Source organism: Alexandromys fortis, unplaced genomic scaffold (assembly GCF_014885135.2).
Source record: "Alexandromys fortis isolate MF-2015 unplaced genomic scaffold, M_Fortis_MF-2015_v1.1 scaffold_25, whole genome shotgun sequence".
NCBI lineage: Eukaryota > Metazoa > Chordata > Mammalia > Rodentia > Cricetidae > Alexandromys > Alexandromys fortis.
The window spans coordinates 12277694-12299638 of NW_026067904.1; the positions used below are offsets into that span (position 1 = coordinate 12277694).

Consider the following 21945-nt stretch of genomic DNA (forward strand, 5'->3'; position numbering starts at 1 on the left):
ATAATGATATATATTACCAGAAGGGAGGAATCTGCACATAGTGCTGGAGAACTGGACCAAAGCAAAACTGGAGCATAGCAGGAAATACATTAAATCTTGTAGTTCCATGTCCAATATTAAAGGACGTGTGCAACATATCTTTCTTTTTGCTCTGAGAGATTTTTCTTTAGAACGAACCACAGACAGGAGGTGTCAGATAGTGGTAGGTGGGTAGTGATGGAGCCTGGCGAAATATTTCTCTGTTTTCTCCAAGTTCCTTAGTGATAAAGGAAGCAAGAGTAAGGTTGTTGGAGAAGTTGTCAGAAGTTTAAGAAAAAAAATAGAGAAGTTGAAATTTAGGTGGTGAGGAGTGAGACATTTGTTTCATGATGAGATACACATTATGTAGGTAAATTAAATGAATGCTCATGTTTGTGTTCGTTTGTGCGAGGGCATGAATAGAGTGAGAGAAAACTGAAACCAGTTATTTAAGTATTATAAAAGATGTGGTTATATACAAGGGCTTCAGCCATGTTCTGGAAACCTGGTCATTGGAGAGCTTGTGATGCAGAGGTAGGTCCCAGAAAAGGTGTTAGGAAATTAGAATTTCCAAGTGGACATTTCCAAGCCAATGGTCACATAGATGATCCTGGTTAAACTACGTGGGTCACAAAAATGAAACCCAAAATCATGGAGATGGAAATGGATGTGATGAAGGGAAGGGGCTTATAAGGATGGCAAGTGGATAACAGAGGGTGTGGATAAGCATAGAATAATCAGAATTATTATATACTTGTGTGAAGCTGTTGCTCAACAAAATTAATCAATAAAAATTTAAAAAAAGAGATAATGCATTTGTCGTTGGTGATGAATGTACAATTAATGATTATGGGAACAACTTGGCTTTAAAGACTGGGAAGTTAAGATCATTGGAGGAACCATCTTGAAAGTAAAGATCAAGTAACTGAAATAGCCATGGGTTCTGCATGAGCAGTTAGTGTGTGATGAAGTTTTAAAAGAATCAGAAAAAAGGGACTGAGTTGCAGACAGAAGTGTAGTTGCCCCAGGCCAAGGGTAGTGTTCTTTGCTATGGTTTTGTTAAAATGTTTTATAAATGGATCCATACATTTAAAATGAATGCCTGGGGAACCTGTTCTATAGCTTTCATCTGTACTGTCTGATTTAATAGTTACAATTGACTGATGTTCCATTAACATATAGAAAAATCCAGGGTTTTCCATAACAAAACAGATAAGTTGCTTAAATCAGAATTTATCTGATATTGGAGCTCAATGTCTGGCTCATTCAAAAACATATGCATTTTAGTTATTATTATTATTGATTTAAAATAGTTAATATAAGATATGATCTAGCCTAGAAAGGATCAAAGGTAAGTAGATTTCAGGTACTGGTTTAGTATATACAATCCTTAAAAGTTAGTGGATTGCCATAAATTATTACTTCTTATTATTCCATGGATGAAAAATTCAGAATGAACTTCTATGGAAATTCTTTGTTACTCGATGACGTTAAATTACACTATCTCAGCAGATTCACTAGTCTGGATGTTATGAGACCATTTCATTTAATATCTAGGTCAATGAAAATAACATGAACTCATAATTCTTAAAAATAAAAAGAGAAATGCATAGCTCCATGATGATTCTTTCTTATAATTATTTTTAAAAGGATTTATTATTAGAACTTTTTATATATACATGCAAAACATTTTGAATATGTTTGTCCCCTTTGCCTCACAATTCCCCTCAGGCATTCCTTTGTCTCCCTCTCTCTTAGGGTTTCTATTGTTGTGAAGAGACACCAAGACACTTACAAAGAAAACTCTTTTTTATTTTTATTTATTTTTTTATTTTTCCATTCAAAAATTTCCACTTCCTCCCCTCCTTCCATTCCCCTCCTGCTCCCCCACACCTCCTCCTCCCTCCTGTTTCCTGCTTGAGAGAGGGCAGGGCATCCTGCCCTGTGGAAAGTCCAAGGCCCTCCCCCCTCCATCCAGGCCTAGAAAGCTTTGCAGCCAATTAGACTAGGGTCCCAAAAAGCCAGTACATGGAGTAGAATCAAGTCCCGGTGCCATTATCAATGGCTTCTCAGTCAGCCCCCATTGTCAGCCACATTCAGAGAGTCCAGTTTGATCACATGCTTGTTCAGTCCCAGTCCAGCTGGGTTTGGTGAGCTCCCATTAGCTCAGGCACACTGTCTCAGTGGGTGGACCAACCCCTGCAGTCCTGACTTCCTTGCTCATCTTCTCCCTCCTTCTGCTCTCCAACTGGACTTTGGGAGCTCAGTCCAGTGCTCCAATGTGGGTCTCTGTCTTTATCTTCTTCCATCACTGGACGAAGGTTCTATGGTAATATTCGAGATATATTTGACTATGAGACAAAGCCAGTTTACAAAGGAAAACATTTAACTGGGGCTGGCTTACAGTTTCAGAGTCAGTCCTTTATCATCGTGGAGGGACTTTGCATCATGCTGGCAGACATGGTGCTGGAGAAGGAGCTGAGAATTCTACATTTTGATCCAAAGGCAGCAGAAGAAGACGAAGACATTGGTCATGGCTTGAATATATGTGAGACCTCAAAGCCTGCCTCGACAGGAGCACACTTCCTCCAACAAGGCCACACCTACTCCTAATAATGCCACTCCATCTGGGCCAACCATTCAAGCACATGAGTCTATAAAGGCCACACATATTCAAACCAAACACACTCCCAATTTCATGTCCTCTTTTTAAACCCACTGAGTTCAATTAGTGATGCCACTATGTGCAAACAATGTAAGGTCATTCACTGGAGCCTAGGCAGCCTACCTAGGACTGTGTGGCTGACTCTTTTTTGGTGACCTCCCTCTACAAATCTAGCTAACCTAGGCACACTCAAAGCATGTCTCTCTTAAGATAGTCAGGTAAATTTTAAAATGAACAGAATATGAGGAAATTTTATGATAGCATGTCTTATGGATATAGAAGACAGAGTAGAAAATAATAATAATCAAAAACCTTTAGAAGACATTGCTTTGATTAGAAAGTTTCAGGGATGCAATACAGGAAGAAGTTTGAACCCTAGGATATTTAACATACTATTACTGATAGTGAATGACTGAATAAATTCCCAAAACTAATGATGAAAGATTATGAAATTTTCACTGCCCTGTATGGTAGCAATTGGGTCACTTATTTATTATGGTGTAGACATTGGCCTGGAATTTATGAGTAGAGAAAAGGTATGTTCAGAAATGTGGAGATGAATTTTCAATTATATTTAGGTAGATAAACCATGGTGATATCTCAATCCATAATATAAATATATAATGGACTTCCCTGAACGATTGCCCCTGGTTATATTACAACACCTAGCAGAGGCTTATGTAGAAAGTCTCACACAAGTGGCTTAAAAATGATCCTGGAGAAACAACTGCATAATAATATCACACTTTCTAGTCTCAGAAAAGCTTCTTTTAAAAATTTAACACTTAGAACTCGTTTATTTTTCTCTGATTATAGTTTAATTTATTTCCATGCTGACAAAAATAATTTACATTCCATAAATCTTCTCTAAATTCTATAAATTTTATTTCATTAAAAAGAATAATTAAGTTAAGAATTGGATAGTAATTGGAATAAAATTATAGAACGAGCACATGCTTTTAGCTGAGGCTGTACAATTACGTATTTATTCAGGTTGTATAAATATGTAAAAACTGGTATTTGATAACAAGACATGATAAATCACTTATACTTCATAAGGTAGTGTTAAAGAAAATTACAAATTTTCCTATTGTTAATTTACCAATGATAACAAATACTTTAAAGTTAGTATTTTTAAAGAGCAAAACTGTGTGGCAAATGTGCTGATAGTTTTTTTTTTTTTGTCAATTTGACACAAACTTAGACATGTCTGGGAAGAGAAATCTCAATTTAGTAAATGCCTTCATCAGATTACTTGTAGGCAAGTCTGTGGGGGCATTTTCTTGATTAATGGCTGATGTGAGAGGGTTCAGCCCACTGTGGGCTCATATAGAAAAAAAAAAGACAAACTAAGATTTCATGGGGAGCAAACAAATAAGCATTGTTTCTTATGGTCTTTGTTTCAATTCCTGCCTCCAGGTTCCTGCCTTGACTTTCCTCAGTGGGCTGTGACTTGAGATATGTGAGCTAAACATATCCTTTCATTTCACAACTTGCTTTTCTTCATGGTCTTTATTCACAACAATAGAAGCCACATTAAGAAATGGTACACTTAACAAGAAAGTTTGTTAATCTTTTGTCCAAACTTCTAAAAAAATATGCTGATAAGTATCATTTAATGATGATAAATTTATACTGATTACCTACAATGCTCAGCATTTTTTGTAGTCATTTCACAGAACAGGGAACACAATTGAGACTTTGCATCTTGCCCTTCTTTCTACAAACACACACACACACACACACACACACACACACACACATTTTACATGTCCATAAGTCCTATAGAAATAGTTTTATCTCATTAGCTATTTGTGTTATATATAAGAAATACTTAATCTGGCACAATAGTTCAGCAGGTACAAGGTGTTGACTGCCAATCTTGATGACTTGAGTTCAATCCTCAGGACAGATGCCCATGATGGAAGGAGGCAAAGGGTTCATGCAAACTTTCTTCTGGATGTACAAAAGTGGCCCTCCAGCAAAAAAATAAATGCCAAATATTTAAAATATTTACTTACAAAGACATCTATTAAAGTTGGAAAAGTTGCTCAGTGGGTAAAGTACTTGCCTTGTAACCATGAAATCTGAAGTACCCCAATGTTGAAGAAATAGCTTCTTTGAATAGGAAAAGTTCTTAATTTCCTTTTTTAAACTACATAAAACCACCAGCATCTTGTAATCAGCAAAGAAATTACTTTGAAGTATAATGACAAGCTCTTTGCTTCAGTGAAATTGGAACTGAGCATCCTACTGTCTAAGAGAACTTTTCTTGATGAGTGGTGATGACTATACTTATCTGTAGTTTAAGGACAAATGTTTATACTTATTGTTAGGAATTATGCTGGTTTAGTAAATTAGTGAGTATAGATTCCCTACCAATATGTGTGCCTTCAGTAGCACTGAGTAGTTAGCTAGGGTTCCAGTACCAGGCGTGTTTTTTCCTTTTGATAAGTAGGTTCTAAGTCCAATTAGGAGCTGTTGATTAGTGTGCTAGTATGGATGCCACTACTACATACTTACTACGTTGTGGAAGGATGCTTAAAAGAAATCCCAAACTAGCTCAGAATTGAGAAATATATGGTTATTTTTTTAGGGGTAAACTCAAAAATCACAATCCTCTGATTGAATGGAGAACAGAAACTGAATCCAGCAACTGGAAAGAGAGCAGATACATGGCATGCTTATACGGTATAAAAGGCCACAACCCAGTGGGCAGGTAACCACTGGCTGTAAGACTTCCTATAACACCTCTTCCTTTTGTTTAAATAACAGCATTCTAAGCCTAATACAAAATTATGTACATTAAGAACAAATATATTCAATAATTATTCTATCCTAACTAGTCTAATAAATAAATTGGCCAAGTCATGAGAGGAAAGTTTCTACAACTATCTAGTCTTCAACCCCATTGAAGATCCAAGAAGGGAAATAATATTACTTAAGTAAGCAGGAAGTGCAATCAAGCAACTTTCCAAATGTGCATCAAATGACAGAGACAACTGGCTACCTGGGCAATCACCCAAAGGTGTCATTTGCAATGTTGAAGTAACCAACTTTGGCTAAGGCCTAGAATAACTGACAGACCATTTTCAGAGGCAGGAAAATTTTCAAAACTGTCTTACCCTACCTTGGCAATATTTGACAGTCCTGCTTATCCATTTGTGGAAACTATGTATCTTGTCAGTGGTTGAGGCATAGGCAGTTCCTTGCCCAAAAGCCAGTTTTGTCAAGAAGAAAACAAGCTCCAAGTGGTGTGTCTTCTGTGTTCAACATTCTCTCAGGAATAGATCGGTGCTGCCAGGAACAATCATGTCTCACTTCAACAAAACCCCAAGTTATTTAAATGCCATATTCTTCAGCTCTTTCAAGTGGTTGAAATTACTTATCTATGCAGAATATAATCTTTTATGTATCTAAGAAACCTGATTAGTCTAACTTTAAGTATAACAGATGACTATTGATCTATAATTCTTAATACCTATATAACTTATAGACTAAGACCTCATATTAGAATATTATACAATAAACAAATGTGCAACAAGTGAGGACAATGACCTCAAACTGCAAACAATGCATATATATATATATCTTGATCAGAGTTAGAAATGTACATTGCAATATGATAAATATATTAATATATAAAAATGTTTTAAACAGAGGCAGAAGCATGCGTGCATACAATATTCTAACTCAGTCTGTAGAACATGAGACTATTAATCTCAGTGTCATAGATTTGTGCCCCACGTTGGGGTGCCAAATGTGAAAGGATGCTTAAAAGAAATACCACAATAGCTCAGAATTGAGAAATAGTTGGTTATTTATTTAGGGGTAAACTCATAAATCAGAATCCTTTGCTTGAATGGAGAACAGAACCCAAATCTAGCAACCAGAAAGAGGGCAAACACATGCTCTACAGTGGCTTAGATAGTATAAGAGGCCACACCCCAGTGGGTGGGTCACCACTGGTTGTAAGACTTCCTACAGCACCATGTCATGCTGGTAGTTGATTTGCTCATAGGTGTCATAGCAGGGTAGGACTGTTGGTTGCCCCCTCCTTTGGAAGCTTGCAAGACTTCAATCCTAAACAAAAACTACAAGAATGTGGAGATTTGGGGAAATAGTCTTCTCTAAAAAAGAACACACCAATTGGTTACTCAATACCAAGTGATCAGATCCTGAAAACATTCATATAATTAACATTATACAGAACAAGTGGGTGATACTTAAGAACTTGCATGTGTATACTCATACATATATGCATATAACAAAAGAAGGAAAAAGAGGTCATGAATTTGAAACAGAGCAATGAGAGGTGTATGTGAGGGTTTGGAGGGAAGAGTATAGAGCAATGTTGTAATTACCTGATATCCTCAAAAATAATAAAGTATACCTATCTCAGTTCATTAACTGTTCATACTTAACATTTTTTTCTGACTTATCCATATGGTAGACATTTTTGTGACCTGGTTTTTAGTGAAAGAGTTTTATACCATGTTATTTAGAACTCCTTTTGTGATTTCAGTGTTCTCTCTGCTTATAAGATAGCTTTGTATTATTTAGCTACATAAATCATTTACCTCTCCTCTATGGACCACCTATTATCCATATATAATCTTATCTATTTATCTATCATCTATAACCATATGATTTATTTATTTGGTATCTACCAACCTACCCATGATGTATCCCACATATCTATCATCTATGTACCCTCAATAATTATCTATCTATCTATCTATCTATCTATCTATCTATCTATCTATCTATCTATCTCTATCATCTATAAATCATCTATTATACTTATTTGTAAAAGATGTTAAGAATTCCTTCTCTGTATCAAATACATTGAATCTATACATATGATTTATTATTGGAGTCCATTCTGTTTGCTGATGAAAAATTATCAATGCATTATATGGTCAGTGCTTATAATTTTTACTGAGTCATTTTGTTTACAGTAAAACTTACATTTTCTTTTCCATCATGTTTTATGGTCACCTCTTTTAAGACAAATTCATTAAGAACATTTTTACTTTAATATTCAGGCTTAATTCCTAAATTGCTTCTTCTCTTAACACGTTATTCTACCTTTACAATGGTATCATGCATAATGTTGTGTTTATGTATTCAAAATCCTTGACAAGTCTTTAAGGGAGAAATGATTTCATCATTTACTCTTCCAAATATTTATCAGTAAGAACCACATTTAGAACCTGATGATTACTGACTGGATAACCTCTGACACAGAACACGTCAAATGGGGGGAACACAAGTCAATTCCAAGCTAATCCAAATAGAGTATACTGAGGTTTTTCTTTATTTAAAAAGGGAACTCACGGAACAGAAATGGGGGTCCAACAATTAGGTGTGAAGCACAGGAAAAGAGGAGGGACGAGTGGGCAGGACTGCAATTTTTGGTATCCCAAAGTCACTCCTCAACCTAGTCCAGCCTCTCAAAGGCCATTGGCTAAAGGAGGTTTCCCATCAAGCCTCTCATTGACCACACAGACAGAATAATTATTGGTACACAGTTACATGTTTTGGTGCCTAACTATATTTTCAAACCATTTCAGGATGAAAGTTCTATAGAAAGTGATGAATTTGATATGAGTGATTCAACAAGGATGTCAGCCGTGAACTCTGACCTTAGCTCGAATCTGGAAGAAAGAATGCAAAGTCCCCAGACTCTCCATGGCCAGCAAGATGGTAAGCCTTTCATACTGAACAAATGAATAAACAAAGCATTGAAGCCTAGCAATGAGTAAGAATCTATTAAAATCAGAACCACCTCTTCATTCTTGTGTCCATTTAAAAAAAAATCTGTTTCTATGGAGACTTTTTCTGGGCACTCGGGTTATGTCATCCACTTTATTATTTTTAGATTTAAGTACTCTTTTCAAAATTAAAGTGTTAGACAGATTTATAAAAAGATGTTATGAAATCCAAGCACATTCCTGTTTTGCTTCTCAAATATAGAATGTGCTGCAGGAGAGTAGTTGGATGTCTATCATGATGTTTTCTTATATTACCATTTACTTTTGAGTAAATCAAGAGTTTAAAGATGATTAAACTTTCTTTGACCTAACAACCTAGTCCTAAATATATAGGTATAAAGGACCATATATTAAAGGACAATCTCATGATAGTGATACTGTAGGGAAAATTTACTTTGCTTTGATCCTGAGCTCCTAACTAAAGGGAAGGAAGTGAAGACTGTCATTTTCTATCCCAGAATCTCAGGAAGATTCCTAACTCTTCCCACTGTTGGTCTGGGGGCAAATCTGAATATTATAGAAAATTGAACTGAAAGTCAGTGCTTTAGGGTCTAAAAACTTCAAAAACTCTGATTTCTGTCATTGTAAATATCAAATTTGATACAAGTAAATATAATAGCTGGTGTAAAATGAAATTGTGTAAACAGAAACGGGATAATTTAATTGTTTTATTAGTTCAGTCTATGTTTACATGACTCTTTCGACTGGTAAGTTTTTTCACTATATCAGTAAATAGGAAAAAATCTTTTCTGGATTTTTTATGTTGATTTTTTTATGAAACTTGTTGTTAAAACATATCTTTAAAAGTTGCCAGAGTTTTAGGCTGATTTCACATTTAATCGACATCAGAAAGACTTAAGATATCCCTTGTGTTAAATATGAAATGTCCCCAACATGGAGTTCTTCTCTTTCCCTCATTTTAGAAGTGTGTAAGTGGGGTGGAAATTACATCATCATGATTAATAAGAAAGAGACTGTTGTCAGTGACTTCAAGATTATGTCTGACTTGCTATACATTAGAGGAGCAGAAAAAGGGCTTTCATTTGAAAAAACTATAAAGAAATTCTTGTCACTTTGTTCTAAAATGAATAGATATTCAATGATGCCAGCATCACATGTGCATATATCAGTTATTATATTTATCAGTTATTATATATGTATACTGTAATCAATGCAATTTATCTGTTTATGTTCTCATTCTTTTCATATATAATTTTAGAGAATGTACATTTCAGGGAGATGCCTCTAATTACGAAAACTCATTGCTTTCTTAATTAGAATTGCCAGTTGTAGATCTTTTGCTAGGGCACAATTCCTGTGATGAAAACCTATACTGATTTAATAAAATGCATGGAACAACATCCAGTATTATTTCTGGGAAAAACACTGTTGTGTGTTGATGCCTGCTGCATATGAACCTTGGTTGATCTTCACTGACCTCCTTCCAACCCTCCTCTTAGATATTAAGTGCTCTGGCTCACACTACCCATTAAGTTTTCCTTGAGGTCATCTCTCCTTCTAGAGCATGAGAGGTTTCCCTCTTCCTCATAGATTATTAGGATCTTGACCTGAAAGCAAGATAATGAGACCTTTGCTTTCCTGTCATCTCTGTGAGCTCCTGGCCACTTTCTGCTCACAGATGGTGGGTGTATTCCTTAACTCTGTCCTTATACTCACCACTTGGGAGAGGGAATCTACTAATGTTACTTCCAATACCATTTGCACCCACATGAATCCTCAGTTTTCTTTTTCAAGACCTGATATCTATAAAAAGACATCTGCCTAAGGTCCACCTCCCTCTGTCTATCTCCTAATTGTTAATATTCTGCAAAGAACTCATTACCATATGAAACTACATTACTTTCTCATTTATTACCCTTCCTCTTCTGTTTTGCAAGAATTATTAATTCATAAGTCTTCTCATACTGAGTTTCCTGTCATGTGCTCCATTTCAGATAGTTCTTACATGTTCCATCATTTAAATAATTAAGGTGTAGCTTTCCAGCATAATTATGGTTTTCAAAATGAAATTTAGATATTTCCATATCTTTTTCCCGATGATGGAATTCTCCTAAGTAATTCATGCTACCACCACACTGTGTAATTACTTATACCCCTATTTGCATGTGTATGTGCACACAAACACACACTTACATACACTTATACTATTTTATCATATTTTATAATTATAGTATGCTCTTTATCTTATGTCATTCATACCTAATTATCCTTCTTTTACAAGATTATATATTTGTATATGTGTGTGCATTGGAATGTGTCTATAAAATATTGTGTGTGCCAACATACATGTGTGTATCTTTATGTATAGTGGTAAACAAATAAATAAATATTTAAAAGTCATAGCCCCAACTTTCATCTAAGATATAATATGAAGAAGTGAAAATGATCTATCTAGCTTGTATGAAAAACCATTTTGCTCTTTAAAAATAAGAATTTATAGTGATAACATTTTAAAATATGTGTCTTTTTAAAGTTACTGTATGTTTTAAGTCCTAAGTCTAGGTTAGTTTGGGATATATACTTTCTTGTGGATGGTGTATTTTAGTCTTTGGATTGTCTTTGTGTTGTAGCTAATCTAATTTTGGGCAAGCATCCCATTGTGAGTCCAGTGTAGAGTTTATAGGGCAGAGCTTCTCAGCCTCCACACTGCTGATCCCTGACTCACTGGGCAGATTTCTAGCAGCCTCCATACAGCTACTGACTACATGTCAGTCACATGCTTCCCCCTAGAGACAAGTGTGCCTTCTCCAGATATGACAAAGACATCCTTTGTGGCTAGAGTTCAAACAGTTCTACAGTTACAAACAGCTAGATTCTGTGCAAAGCAGAATCTTGCTGCTGAGGAGAAAGCACAGGGTGATGTTTTAAAGAAAAGTTTGGAAAAAGAGTAGGAAGTGTGACACAGTGGGCATCTCTGAGGATGGGAATATTCTAGGACTGTGCTGCTCCATATGGTGGTCACAGTCCATACTGTGGACTCAACAGACGGCTAGTCTGAGTGGGGAGCATTTCAATATGAATAGCATATAATTTAAATTTAAATAGCTGCACGTGGTGTCAGACAGTGAAGGGTACTCTTGTATTGTTGCAGAGAGCTCCTTTGTCTGTACCCATAAATCAGATGTGTAAAAATGTTGGGAAGAATAGTGATATAAACTCCTATTTTAATAATTCGCTAAAACTTCCATTTTACTAGATCTAAAATCTTTTATTGTCCTGGTATTTTCTGTGTGTTATTTCATTTTAACAGGGTTCCATGTAGTCCAGGCTAGCCTCAAATTTCTAGTCCTCCTGTTTCAGCCTCACTATCCACTAAAACATAACCAAGGTCATTTTTAAAATCTGAACAAACAACAATATTAAAAGTTAGAGCAAACTGTTCGTTTCCTTTAGCATCAAGTTGAGAATCTTTGGTGAAGAGACTGAAGTAGTATGTTGTGGCTGTTTGAAATTCTAGAAATTGTAACATGAGCAGGTTTACATAATGTCTTTTTTGAGGATCATTTAAAATGAAGACTGAAAATTAACACCTTTCTATTTTGTTTTAATTTCTCTGTTTTATGGAAGATTTGCAATCTAGTCATCAAATTCTGGTATATTGGAGAGAGGGAAGAAAGGCAGGAAAATGTCTTGTGCTGGGTCAGATAATTAAGCAAAGTTCAAGAACACAGATACTGAGTGAAGAATTTATGAGAGAACTTCTTTCATGATCAGTGTAGAATAGTTTCTTTGGCTTATTTGCAGGCCATGTTGCTTCCCTCACTTAGTAAAAACATAAAGACAAAATACATAGACTCTGATTAAAAAAAACTATAAGAAATATGTGAAAATCATGGTCTTTGCATAGGAAACATTTTACCCCTATTTCTCGTATAAAGAAATCATGCTTCCATGTTTAAATAGTTTAATAGGCTTAAAAAATATTTTTGGGTTAAATTCACCTAAAGACTTTGTTTACATTTAAGTTTGCTTAAATTGAGGAAGCGTGTGGTCCTCAGAGTTGCTCTGTAGGCCAGGGATACAGCTTGGGCTTGCAATGGCTGTGGTTCAGAGTTTCAGGAAACATCTCCAGAGCTAACATACACTGCCTCCTGGATTCTGAGACTGCCTGTTTGTTACTTTCATCCTATGGAACCCATTTAAACAGATCCCAGGTAAAAATGCCACCCAGTGAGCTCTTCACTTTTACATCTCAGATGCTATGATTCCTTGAGCAACAGCAAACTACCTTTCCTCCTCTGGGCTGTTATTTTCCCTAAAGTGTCTGACACTTGCTTTCTGAGGGTGCCTGGTACAGGATAGCTGACGAGAGTAGCTGCCCTGGGAGCACTCTTGAAGCTTCGGTTTAATGATGCATCTGATTCTCGTTGGTAGGGTCAATTTTTTTTTCTACAAAGCAATCTACTTGGTTTCCTAAATTAAAGACTGTACTGTGAACTACTTCTGATATATTTTTTTGTAAGTGTATATTTGTACTCGATTTAACTCAAAATTTTTACAACAGATTTTTCTTTTTGTAGTCACGGTGAGTTGTTGCTTTTTTCGTGTATTTCTCCTTAAAAAACACTAAGAAGGATGTTAAAGAAAGTTGAGGTAATCCTTATAATTGTCTGCTTTTCATATTAATCGGCTTTAAAACTGAAGGTTTGCAACAGAAAATGTGTATTTCTGCTCTTAACACCTCCTATTATTGGACAGTAACTTTATGAACACAGTGTCCTATGTGCTGTGACTGTGCTATGTCAACTGAACCAATACAGCAAAGTAGGGGGTTTGTTGTTGTTCTTTGGTTTTTTGTTTGTTTTGTTTTTGGAAAATTGGGCTTGGTGTTGTGTTTGATGTAGTCATGCAGGGACACATCCTCAGATATATGTCACTAGTGACTGTACCATTGCGTGAACATTGATATGCTTCCATAAATGAAGTCAGCTATGATGTCCCTGAAGGATGTGATGTTATGGGAACACCATCACATACATGCTCTTCCATCTACTGAAGGTTATGTCACTCATGACTATTTCATTATTGGATCAACAACTTTTTAACAGTATCTGTGTGTGTAGAAATGTCTAGAAAAAGAAAAGAAAAAAAAACATGCAGATTCATTTTCAACAGTCACCTCAACTTCCACCCAAAATTAGCTTTTAAAACATGTAAATTATATATACTCCATAATTTTTGTTCAATAATACATTCGATAATTTTGTTGGCATTTAGAAATGTGTGACTCATTGACTAGAGTTAAAATTTCATATTTCATCATAATATGTGCTTTATAAAAATGCTTTTGATATATTCAAACTGGTCAGTTTATTTTCTATTAAAAACATTACATTGGATTTTAGTGGTTAATTCAAATACAAGCACTATACTGTAAAGTACATATGTAATTATATATGCATATATGTGATCTTACAACAATCGTGGTTAATTATATATAATAAATTGTGATGTGACTTAATACCTAAGTCAGTACTAAGAAGATGTAATTAGGAATATTAACTTCAGAAAAAAATAGTTAAATGATAGTATAAAATATGTTATGTGAGGAATGGTGGCGTAAATCTGCTGCTCAGCATGCAGGAGATTAAGAACAGAGAATATAGAGTTAAGACCCATCTAGGCTGCAGAATGAAATCTTAGCCCCTAGAATCTATAAAAAAAATAGATAAAATCAGCTTTATTCCTCATTGAAGTAGTTAGTTTCTTGTTGCAGTAACATTATCACATGATAAACTGGCCACATTGTATTATCTCCTAAGATTGTAGAAGGGAATTAGTCTATCTTAGTGGGGTAGGTATGTGGCAGAAGGCAGCTGGTCAGAGAGAGATGACTGTCTATGCTCAGTTCCCTTTTCCTGTATAATCAGAGATTCCAGCCCACAGGGTAGTGTTGCTCACATTCAGAAATGTTCTTCCTTCTTAAGTTAAACTTTTCTGGAAATACCCCCAGTGACACACAGGTCTGTCTAAGTGGTTATTCTAAACTTAGTCAAGTTAGCCATGAAGATTAACCATTATATCTTGTGTTACTTATGCCCAGGTTATTATGGGAATAAAACATCTGGGTAACTTTCAGAATCTAGTGTTTCTAATTCCTTTCTTCTGAATAGAAGGCACAGTTTGCTTATAAGACTGAGCTCCTGAGTGAACATTTAGAAGACAGTTTCTGAGATTTCAGCGTCTCTTATAAACACCCTCTGGAAAAATTAATCTGGTCAAAGTCCACTAAGTGCTGTATGGCCTTGTTAGAAGAGCACATCTCAACAAGTCTCTCTTAGAGGACTGGAATTGCTACTTGGCATTACATGAGTACTTCCTATAGTAACACACTAAAAAGACAACATTCCCCCAAATAATAATGTAGAATAGTAGCCCTAAAATATGTTCTTAAGAAAACTATTTAAATATTTTATATTGTTTTCAGCTTTTTTCTTTTCTATAGTAAACAGCTTCTTTGAGTCAATTTGCTTCCTTATTGGGGATTTCTGTCTCCCTCAAATACATACATTTCATAAAATACATCTTAAATAGTACAAGTACTTTAGTGTTGGGTAGTCAAAAAAGGAAATAAATATTCTATTCAGAGGTATAATTCTAAAAAGGAACTGTTTGTTTGGACCTTAAGTAGATTGTGGACAAGAGTAAGGGACAAGAGTAAGGAACATCCCCACCCATTCCACATGTGAATTAAATACTAGAGTGGTTAGATAATATAAAAATAAACATAAGGTGTCAGAACTATATGAAATTGTCCCATTCCATTGGTCCATTCTAACAGCTCTAGAGTAGCCCGACCTTTAAGAATACTGAATTAAATAGTACTTGAAATTGAATGCATTTCCATTTCAGTTAGCAGCAATACCTATACAAGTAGAATGACAATAGCCCTGGGGAAGTGGGAATGGTGTGGATTAAAAATAGAATGTTCTGCTTGCGTGATGAATCAGAAAGTAGAGAGAGAGGAAATCGGGTCCTACATTTTCTTCTATCCCAGTTTAGACTGTGTGCTTAACTCACAGCATAAATCTCCTGCATTAAAATTTATCATAAAATTTAGAGCCTGTTGAGCTGCTGTGTGGGTTTTTTGAGACCTATCAAACTAGATGGACGTGTAGGAGCCGGAGTTGCCAAACTACTTCTCTCCAGCTCTCCAGGGCTACCCCAGAGTCCCACAATGGCAGCCACTGCAAATGCAAAGTCTCCTGCGCAAACGCTGTTCCACCCAACACTGTCTAAGTTTCTTTCAGAAGGAGAGGTTGTGTAGGGTTCAGCTCTGTCCTTCCTTGTGGCAGTTGCCATGGGTTCTTTTATAATTTATGAAAATGCCTCTCTAATACTAGGAAATGTTCAGTCCATTTGGGACTATTTGCTGAAAATTGGACACACTGGATGTAAATTGAGAACACGCACGGACGGAGATGACATATAGCTATGCAGTGTTTATGTGCAATCCTCTTCTACTGCTCAATGGGTTTGTAAGAGACATTTCAGTAAAATAGACTCCTGACTAAAATTGCATCCAATTTGGCTAAATATGGTAGTTTTGTGAATTTTAAGGCATATAAACCGTAATAAATGCATCTACTGCTCAACATTTAATTTAGTTAGGAAATCTAATAAAACACGATTTTAATAAGAATGATGTAAAACTATACTTGGTGGGAAATTAAATTTAGTGGTTAATTTTTTTATGATGTTGAGTTTTAATTAGAAAACCTATTAAAAGTGTTCTTAGTCTGAATGTCAAATTCCCTAGAAATTCTCCTGTTGATGTAAGTCAGATTGTTCTTCTGCATTTTAAAATTTGTTACTTAGCAGTTTTAAGATTTTTCTGGAAGTTTTGTGTGGACTAAAAGTTGTTTTTCAAACAAAAATGTAATAAAATTAGCTTTAAAATTAAGCCTGATTGTAAACATGGTTTTGTTCTCCATGTTTAAATCCCAAACATTTCTGTATTTAAAATACCTGAAAATACTACAATGCTGTCATTTTATTCTCATCAAGTTTCTTTAATACCAAATTAAATTATTTGCTTGATGAATTTATTTAATTATTTTTTGAGTCAAGGTAGTTTAACTAATGAAGCTTTTAGAATGTACTTTTAATGGAAATTGCTCTATAAATAATTAGATCATAATTTTCAGCAATAGATACAAAATATGAGAAATATAAAAAAGAGCAGGCAATTAGAAGGTAATTTACTATGAATTCTAAGCAATTTTGATTATTAAATCCTTTAGCTATATTTGTGTGTGTGCACTTGCATGCACATGTACATTTTATCATTTAAAATTCCTTGTAAGTGGTGATTATGTTTCTAAAAGCAGAAGGAAGAAAAATTTGCCTTATATCTAAATCTTAAATATTAAAAATAGCTTATATTTACTTAATTCTACATTTACTTAAAATGAGTTTTCAAGGTTATTACATTTGTCTTTCTTGTAGCGCTGCGATGGTAAGTCTGCTATTTTTCCCCAGTTAAAGCTCTGCCTCTTAGCATCTCTTTCACATTATGTATATGGTTGCCATGTTAGTGAGTACTTAAAGAAATACCTTGTATTCCTATCTGAATCTAGGATCATGCCATGCCCCAAAGGCTAGCCTTCTTAGCTAGATCACACTCCATTAATTCAGGGGATGAGGTTTACCAGGCTTGTTTTGACACACCTGCTTAGGTCAACAAAGGATGTTATTACTTGGGAATTTTGCTTCCCGCCAAGTTATTTTGTGATACGGTATTTGAGGTTTGTTGACATTTTCATGACCACATTTTCTAGTCTGTGAATGACTGCATCAATCAGCACCCTCAGAGATGACAGACTCCTGCTAAAACTGAGAAGCAGATTCAAGACCTGTTCAGTAAGAATATTAAGTCATGTGTGTCTCCCATTGTATAGGTAAAAAGTTCTCATGACTCTTAGAGAAGACATATTCTCTGCTTTTATTCAGGGCTGTGTGTGCCTGTGTGTGTGTGTGTGTGTGTGTATGTTTGTGTCTTGAGATAGGTTCTGGCTATGGATCATTGACTAGCCTGTACCTTTCTGTATAGCCCAGGTTACTCTCAAACTAGAGGTGATTCTCTCATCTCAGTATGCCAGTTGCTGTAACTAGGCATGAACTAGCATGCTTGGCTTGCTCAAACACATTCTGAGCCTAGCTGTAAGCCATTCTCTGAATCTTATTGCAACATGAAAACCACCTAGGTTTCTTTTACGTGATAGTGTTGAGCATCAGTTTCCTTTTCTCTAATTTCTAGTTCTTTGGTGTTAATACCACACAACTATATTTTATAAAATTTCATAGGAAGACAAATTAATGGTGCATTTCTTTACTATTCTCTTGTGCTCCTTTGAGTCAGCCAGCTACTATTAAAGAAGAGAAGAAAGGCAAACAACTTTACTCCTTAGGCAATTCAGCAATTCAATAAGTTTAGTGTTGAATAAGGCTTTGAAGCTAGAGTTGTATGGCAGCTGGGCAAACAGATTAATCAACCTCAGCACAGAGGTAAATTGACCATAAAAATCTTTATTTACTGGGTTGATAAGGATCGTAGTAAGATTGTGGGTTGATAAAGAAAAAAAGGACAGCTGGAAGATATTGAAGAAAGGGACTGGAAGGATAGTTTATTGTATTTATTATAAAATTGCAGGATAATTGTTTTCTTATCAGTCCTCATGTCTGCATTTGACTGGGTGTGCTTTGGAGCCAAGAAATAATCCTATCTTATCCATCATTGCACACTCCTTCAGGGTGAGACAGCCTGAAAACTAAACTCATATCTGCACTGAAACTGTGTTCTGATGTTTCTTCCCTGTCTGCTCGTCTCTGTAGTAAGATATAGTCCATTTTTATTCAGTGTCTTTGACTAAGAGTTTAGTGATGTGTGCTTTCTGTGTTTATCTTCCAGATCCACCTCTGAACAATGAAACAGTGGTGTATGATCTTAACTGAGCTCAAGAAGACAGTTTGAAGAAACTGTTAAATCAAATAATTTATTAGTGGTATTTTATGAAATATTACTCTTAACAAATTAGCTATTCACATTAGTGTTTACAAACATTGTACTATATCCATCATAAATTTATTATGAAACTAACAAAAACAATTAAAGAAAAAGAAACTTGAAGTGAGACTGCGTGGGCTTGTGCCTACTCTCCCAGTAACATTTGCAGTATAATGTATGTGAGAATTATTTTCTTTGTATCTCCAAATGAGTTTAATACTCTTTAGTTGGTAAACAGGGACTAAAGGGTTATGGAACGCTCATCACTACCCTTAGCCATCTAAATATCTTTATTGCACACACGAAGAGTGCTCAGAAAGCAGGGAGATTGATGAAGGAACAGGCTGAGTTTATTCCTGTAAACACGATTGAGGACTCCCTACCTTCTTTCCCCTCCATCTACCATGCGTTGGTGAAAAGAAAAATGTGGTCAAAATCCATAGGCAGTATGAAACCTCACAGTTATCTCAAGAATGTTATTGAGGGACAACTTTCCTTCCTCTTTATGAATACACTTACCTATTTGGCTCTTGAAAGTAGATACACATGCATGTTAGTTAACTTTTTATCTCTGACCAAATAAGATAACAACCTAAATCAAAAAATTTATTTGGAATCTTACTTCACAGAAATAAGACCACAGTCATTAACTCTATTGATTATGAGCTCCCAGTGAGGCAGAAAATTCATGTTAGAAGGAACCAATGGCTGAGGCTACTCACCCCATGATGGACAAAATGCAAAGTAAGAGAATACAGGAAAGGTCAAGGGACATGCTACCATGTCAGCCCCAAATACCATTCTAGTATGACTTATCCTAGGGATTCATTCATTCAATAGAACAAAAACCTCATGAGTGGATCAGTTCTGGAAGTGCCCCCTCCCCCCCACAAACGTGCCAGTGGTGCACTTACTAAACTCACAGGCATCTCTTGATTTGTACAGTTGACAGTCAAGATAAAGCATCAGGAATGAGCACAAGTGTGCACAGTGAGTAATGAGAGGAGAGAGAGCAGAGGAAGGGAGGGTCAAAGGAAAAAGAGCAGAAATCAGAGGAAGAAAAGAGAAAGGCACAGAGGAGGAAAGCAGTGGTCGGAAAAAGTCAGTTGAGAAGAGAGATGGTCCCACAATAACTGTTACTTTCAACTTTTCTAAAAGAAATTTTTCATTCTTTACCTTTTTTTGTACTTTTTAAAATGGCTTCACTATGTATTTGATGACCTAAAATATCGAGATAGCTTCCAGAATTTTGAAGTTGTTTTAAATTGAATATCTTCAACTAGTCTCTTAGCATAGAGATTTCTTTTATAACATATTATTACTTTGAGATTATAAAAGCTTGGAATAGCTCTTAGCATTGCACAGAATAAGGAGCTCAACTCATCAAGACTTGACTTTGTCTTTATCCAATATATGACAAGCCATGGAAATGAGACCGTAATTTTCCATTCAGCAGAGAAGGTACACTGAATGCTTAGCCTAGTGTTTTGTTGTAGTCTGCGAAAGTGTACACAATCTTATAATCCATGCCAATACTATAGATAGTTTTTTCTTCTAAACTTCCATGTACACAAATCTTTCAGTCAGAAGACTATATCTAAACTCTCTTATAGTATAACTATAAGGTCAGATATTTTTAAAGGATTCCTAACAAAATATGAGCATAGATGATGATGGAAGCTCGCTTCTCTTGATTGTATATTACCTGTCACATATGGCTATAGAGTTAACTTGGTAAATTTGTTATAAACGTACAAAGAAGCTGTTATTTTCTTGATACAGATGAGGAAATGCACGTTCATTAATTAAACTATTATCTCCATAACTTGGAATGGTAGACGCATGACTAGAGTACACACATTCAGCTTATGGAGAACATGGCATCAGACGTGAGTTTCTAAGTTCACATCAGATGAGTTTCATGAGTTCCTAATGCCCTCCTCTGTAACTTCTCCAGTCATCACGCTCTGTAGTCTGTCAGTCATTCCACTGCCCTCATTCACCTGAACGTATAATTAATGGTCAATTATCTTCAGGCAGCGTATATGCGTTTGAATCCACCTGTATAATAACTCCATTGAAAGATTTGCACATCCTTCCAGTTTTTGACTGCATTGTTCTTTATTTTATTCCACAGTAGAGGTCACTCAATGTTATTCCTAGCCTTCAAAATCTAATGGTTCTGGATAGTTTTCCAAAGCATAAGCAAACTTTGAATTCTGTTTATTTCAACAACATCTCTTGGCAATAATGACTCTGTGTTTAAAATTCCTATTTCTTTTTATCTGTTGAAAGTGTAATTGACTTCTGACAATTCATTCACCCTTCTGTATTCTCCCCTTGTGTAGAAAGGACAATAAGAAGTTGTGTTGGTTCCCTCTTTTGCCTTTATTGGTTTGAATTTTCTGTTTCCATTTTACTATGCTTTATTCTAAATAATGGGACCAGGCTTTGGCAGAAAGTAGAGTAAAAACACTTTCATTCATGACTATCTACTCATGCCAAATGTGATTAACATTTTCTCATAAGTCTTTTATTTTTAACAGTTTTGAGCTTTGCCTCACATAAAAATAACAATGAAATATAGTTTTTGAATAGTACAATTTTTCCTACATAAAGAATCAAAGAAAATGAGCTGTTTGAAATATCAGCCAAGCAAATACCATACCCTAAGATAAATATAACTATAATGGCCCTTAGAAATAATAAACATACTAAAAAAGAGTTTTAAATTGTATTGAAAGTAGAAATTGCCTAAAGTATAATTTATCCATCTGAATAGACCTGGATGATAATAATATACTCGATCCTAAAGCAAACTGTGAAAATAATACAAAGCAACAAATTTCAGCAGAAACAATTTGAGGTTAATTGTAACTGTGAACAGGAAACAACTGTTCAGTAAACTTCATTAAGTGCTTATAAGACATAGGTTTGGGGGGATGTATTTGGTGAGTTGAGAAGTTAGTTACCTCATTACTAATTGTAGTCACTACTTACTAGTTACCACATATTTTCCTCCGATTGTTTTATGCCGTATCTGTCCCTCCCTGTGTTACAAAGCTTGCCAGCTGCCAATCTGTAAACAGGACAGTTCCTGCATCTCGTGTCTTTGGGTAACTGAGCAGCTCCTAATTCTTATGATAAAAAGAAAAGAGTCACTCTAGGCAAGAAACGTTTTACAAAGTAGATATTTTGTCCTTTCCTTTGAAAATGTTTTTTTTTCACCCATGAAGGTGAAGATATCCTAATACAAGGTAAGAAATTTAACAAACCAGAATTGTCTATTTTTATTTTTCAATTGTTTGTAGTTATAACATAAAATAATAGGTTGCAATGTCATTTTCATACATAATCATTGTAATTCATTCATTTTCATTCCATCACTCATCATGTCTCCTACTCCTCACAGTTCCCTCCTCTACCAAATATGTCACTTATGTTTTCATATCATGTGT

The 21945-nt window shown here is 35.3% G+C and overlaps 1 protein-coding gene across 1 annotated transcript in view; it reads left to right on the forward strand.

Moving 5' to 3' along the window:
- The window catches only part of Nol4 (nucleolar protein 4), a 351023-nt gene that overhangs the window by 127574 nt on the left and 201504 nt on the right, over window positions 1-21945 (forward strand). Inside the window, exon 5 of the mRNA XM_050135051.1 lies at window positions 8260-8392. Coding sequence (XP_049991008.1) covers window positions 8260-8392 — 133 coding nt within the window. The remainder of the gene's footprint in view (window positions 1-8259; window positions 8393-21945) is intronic.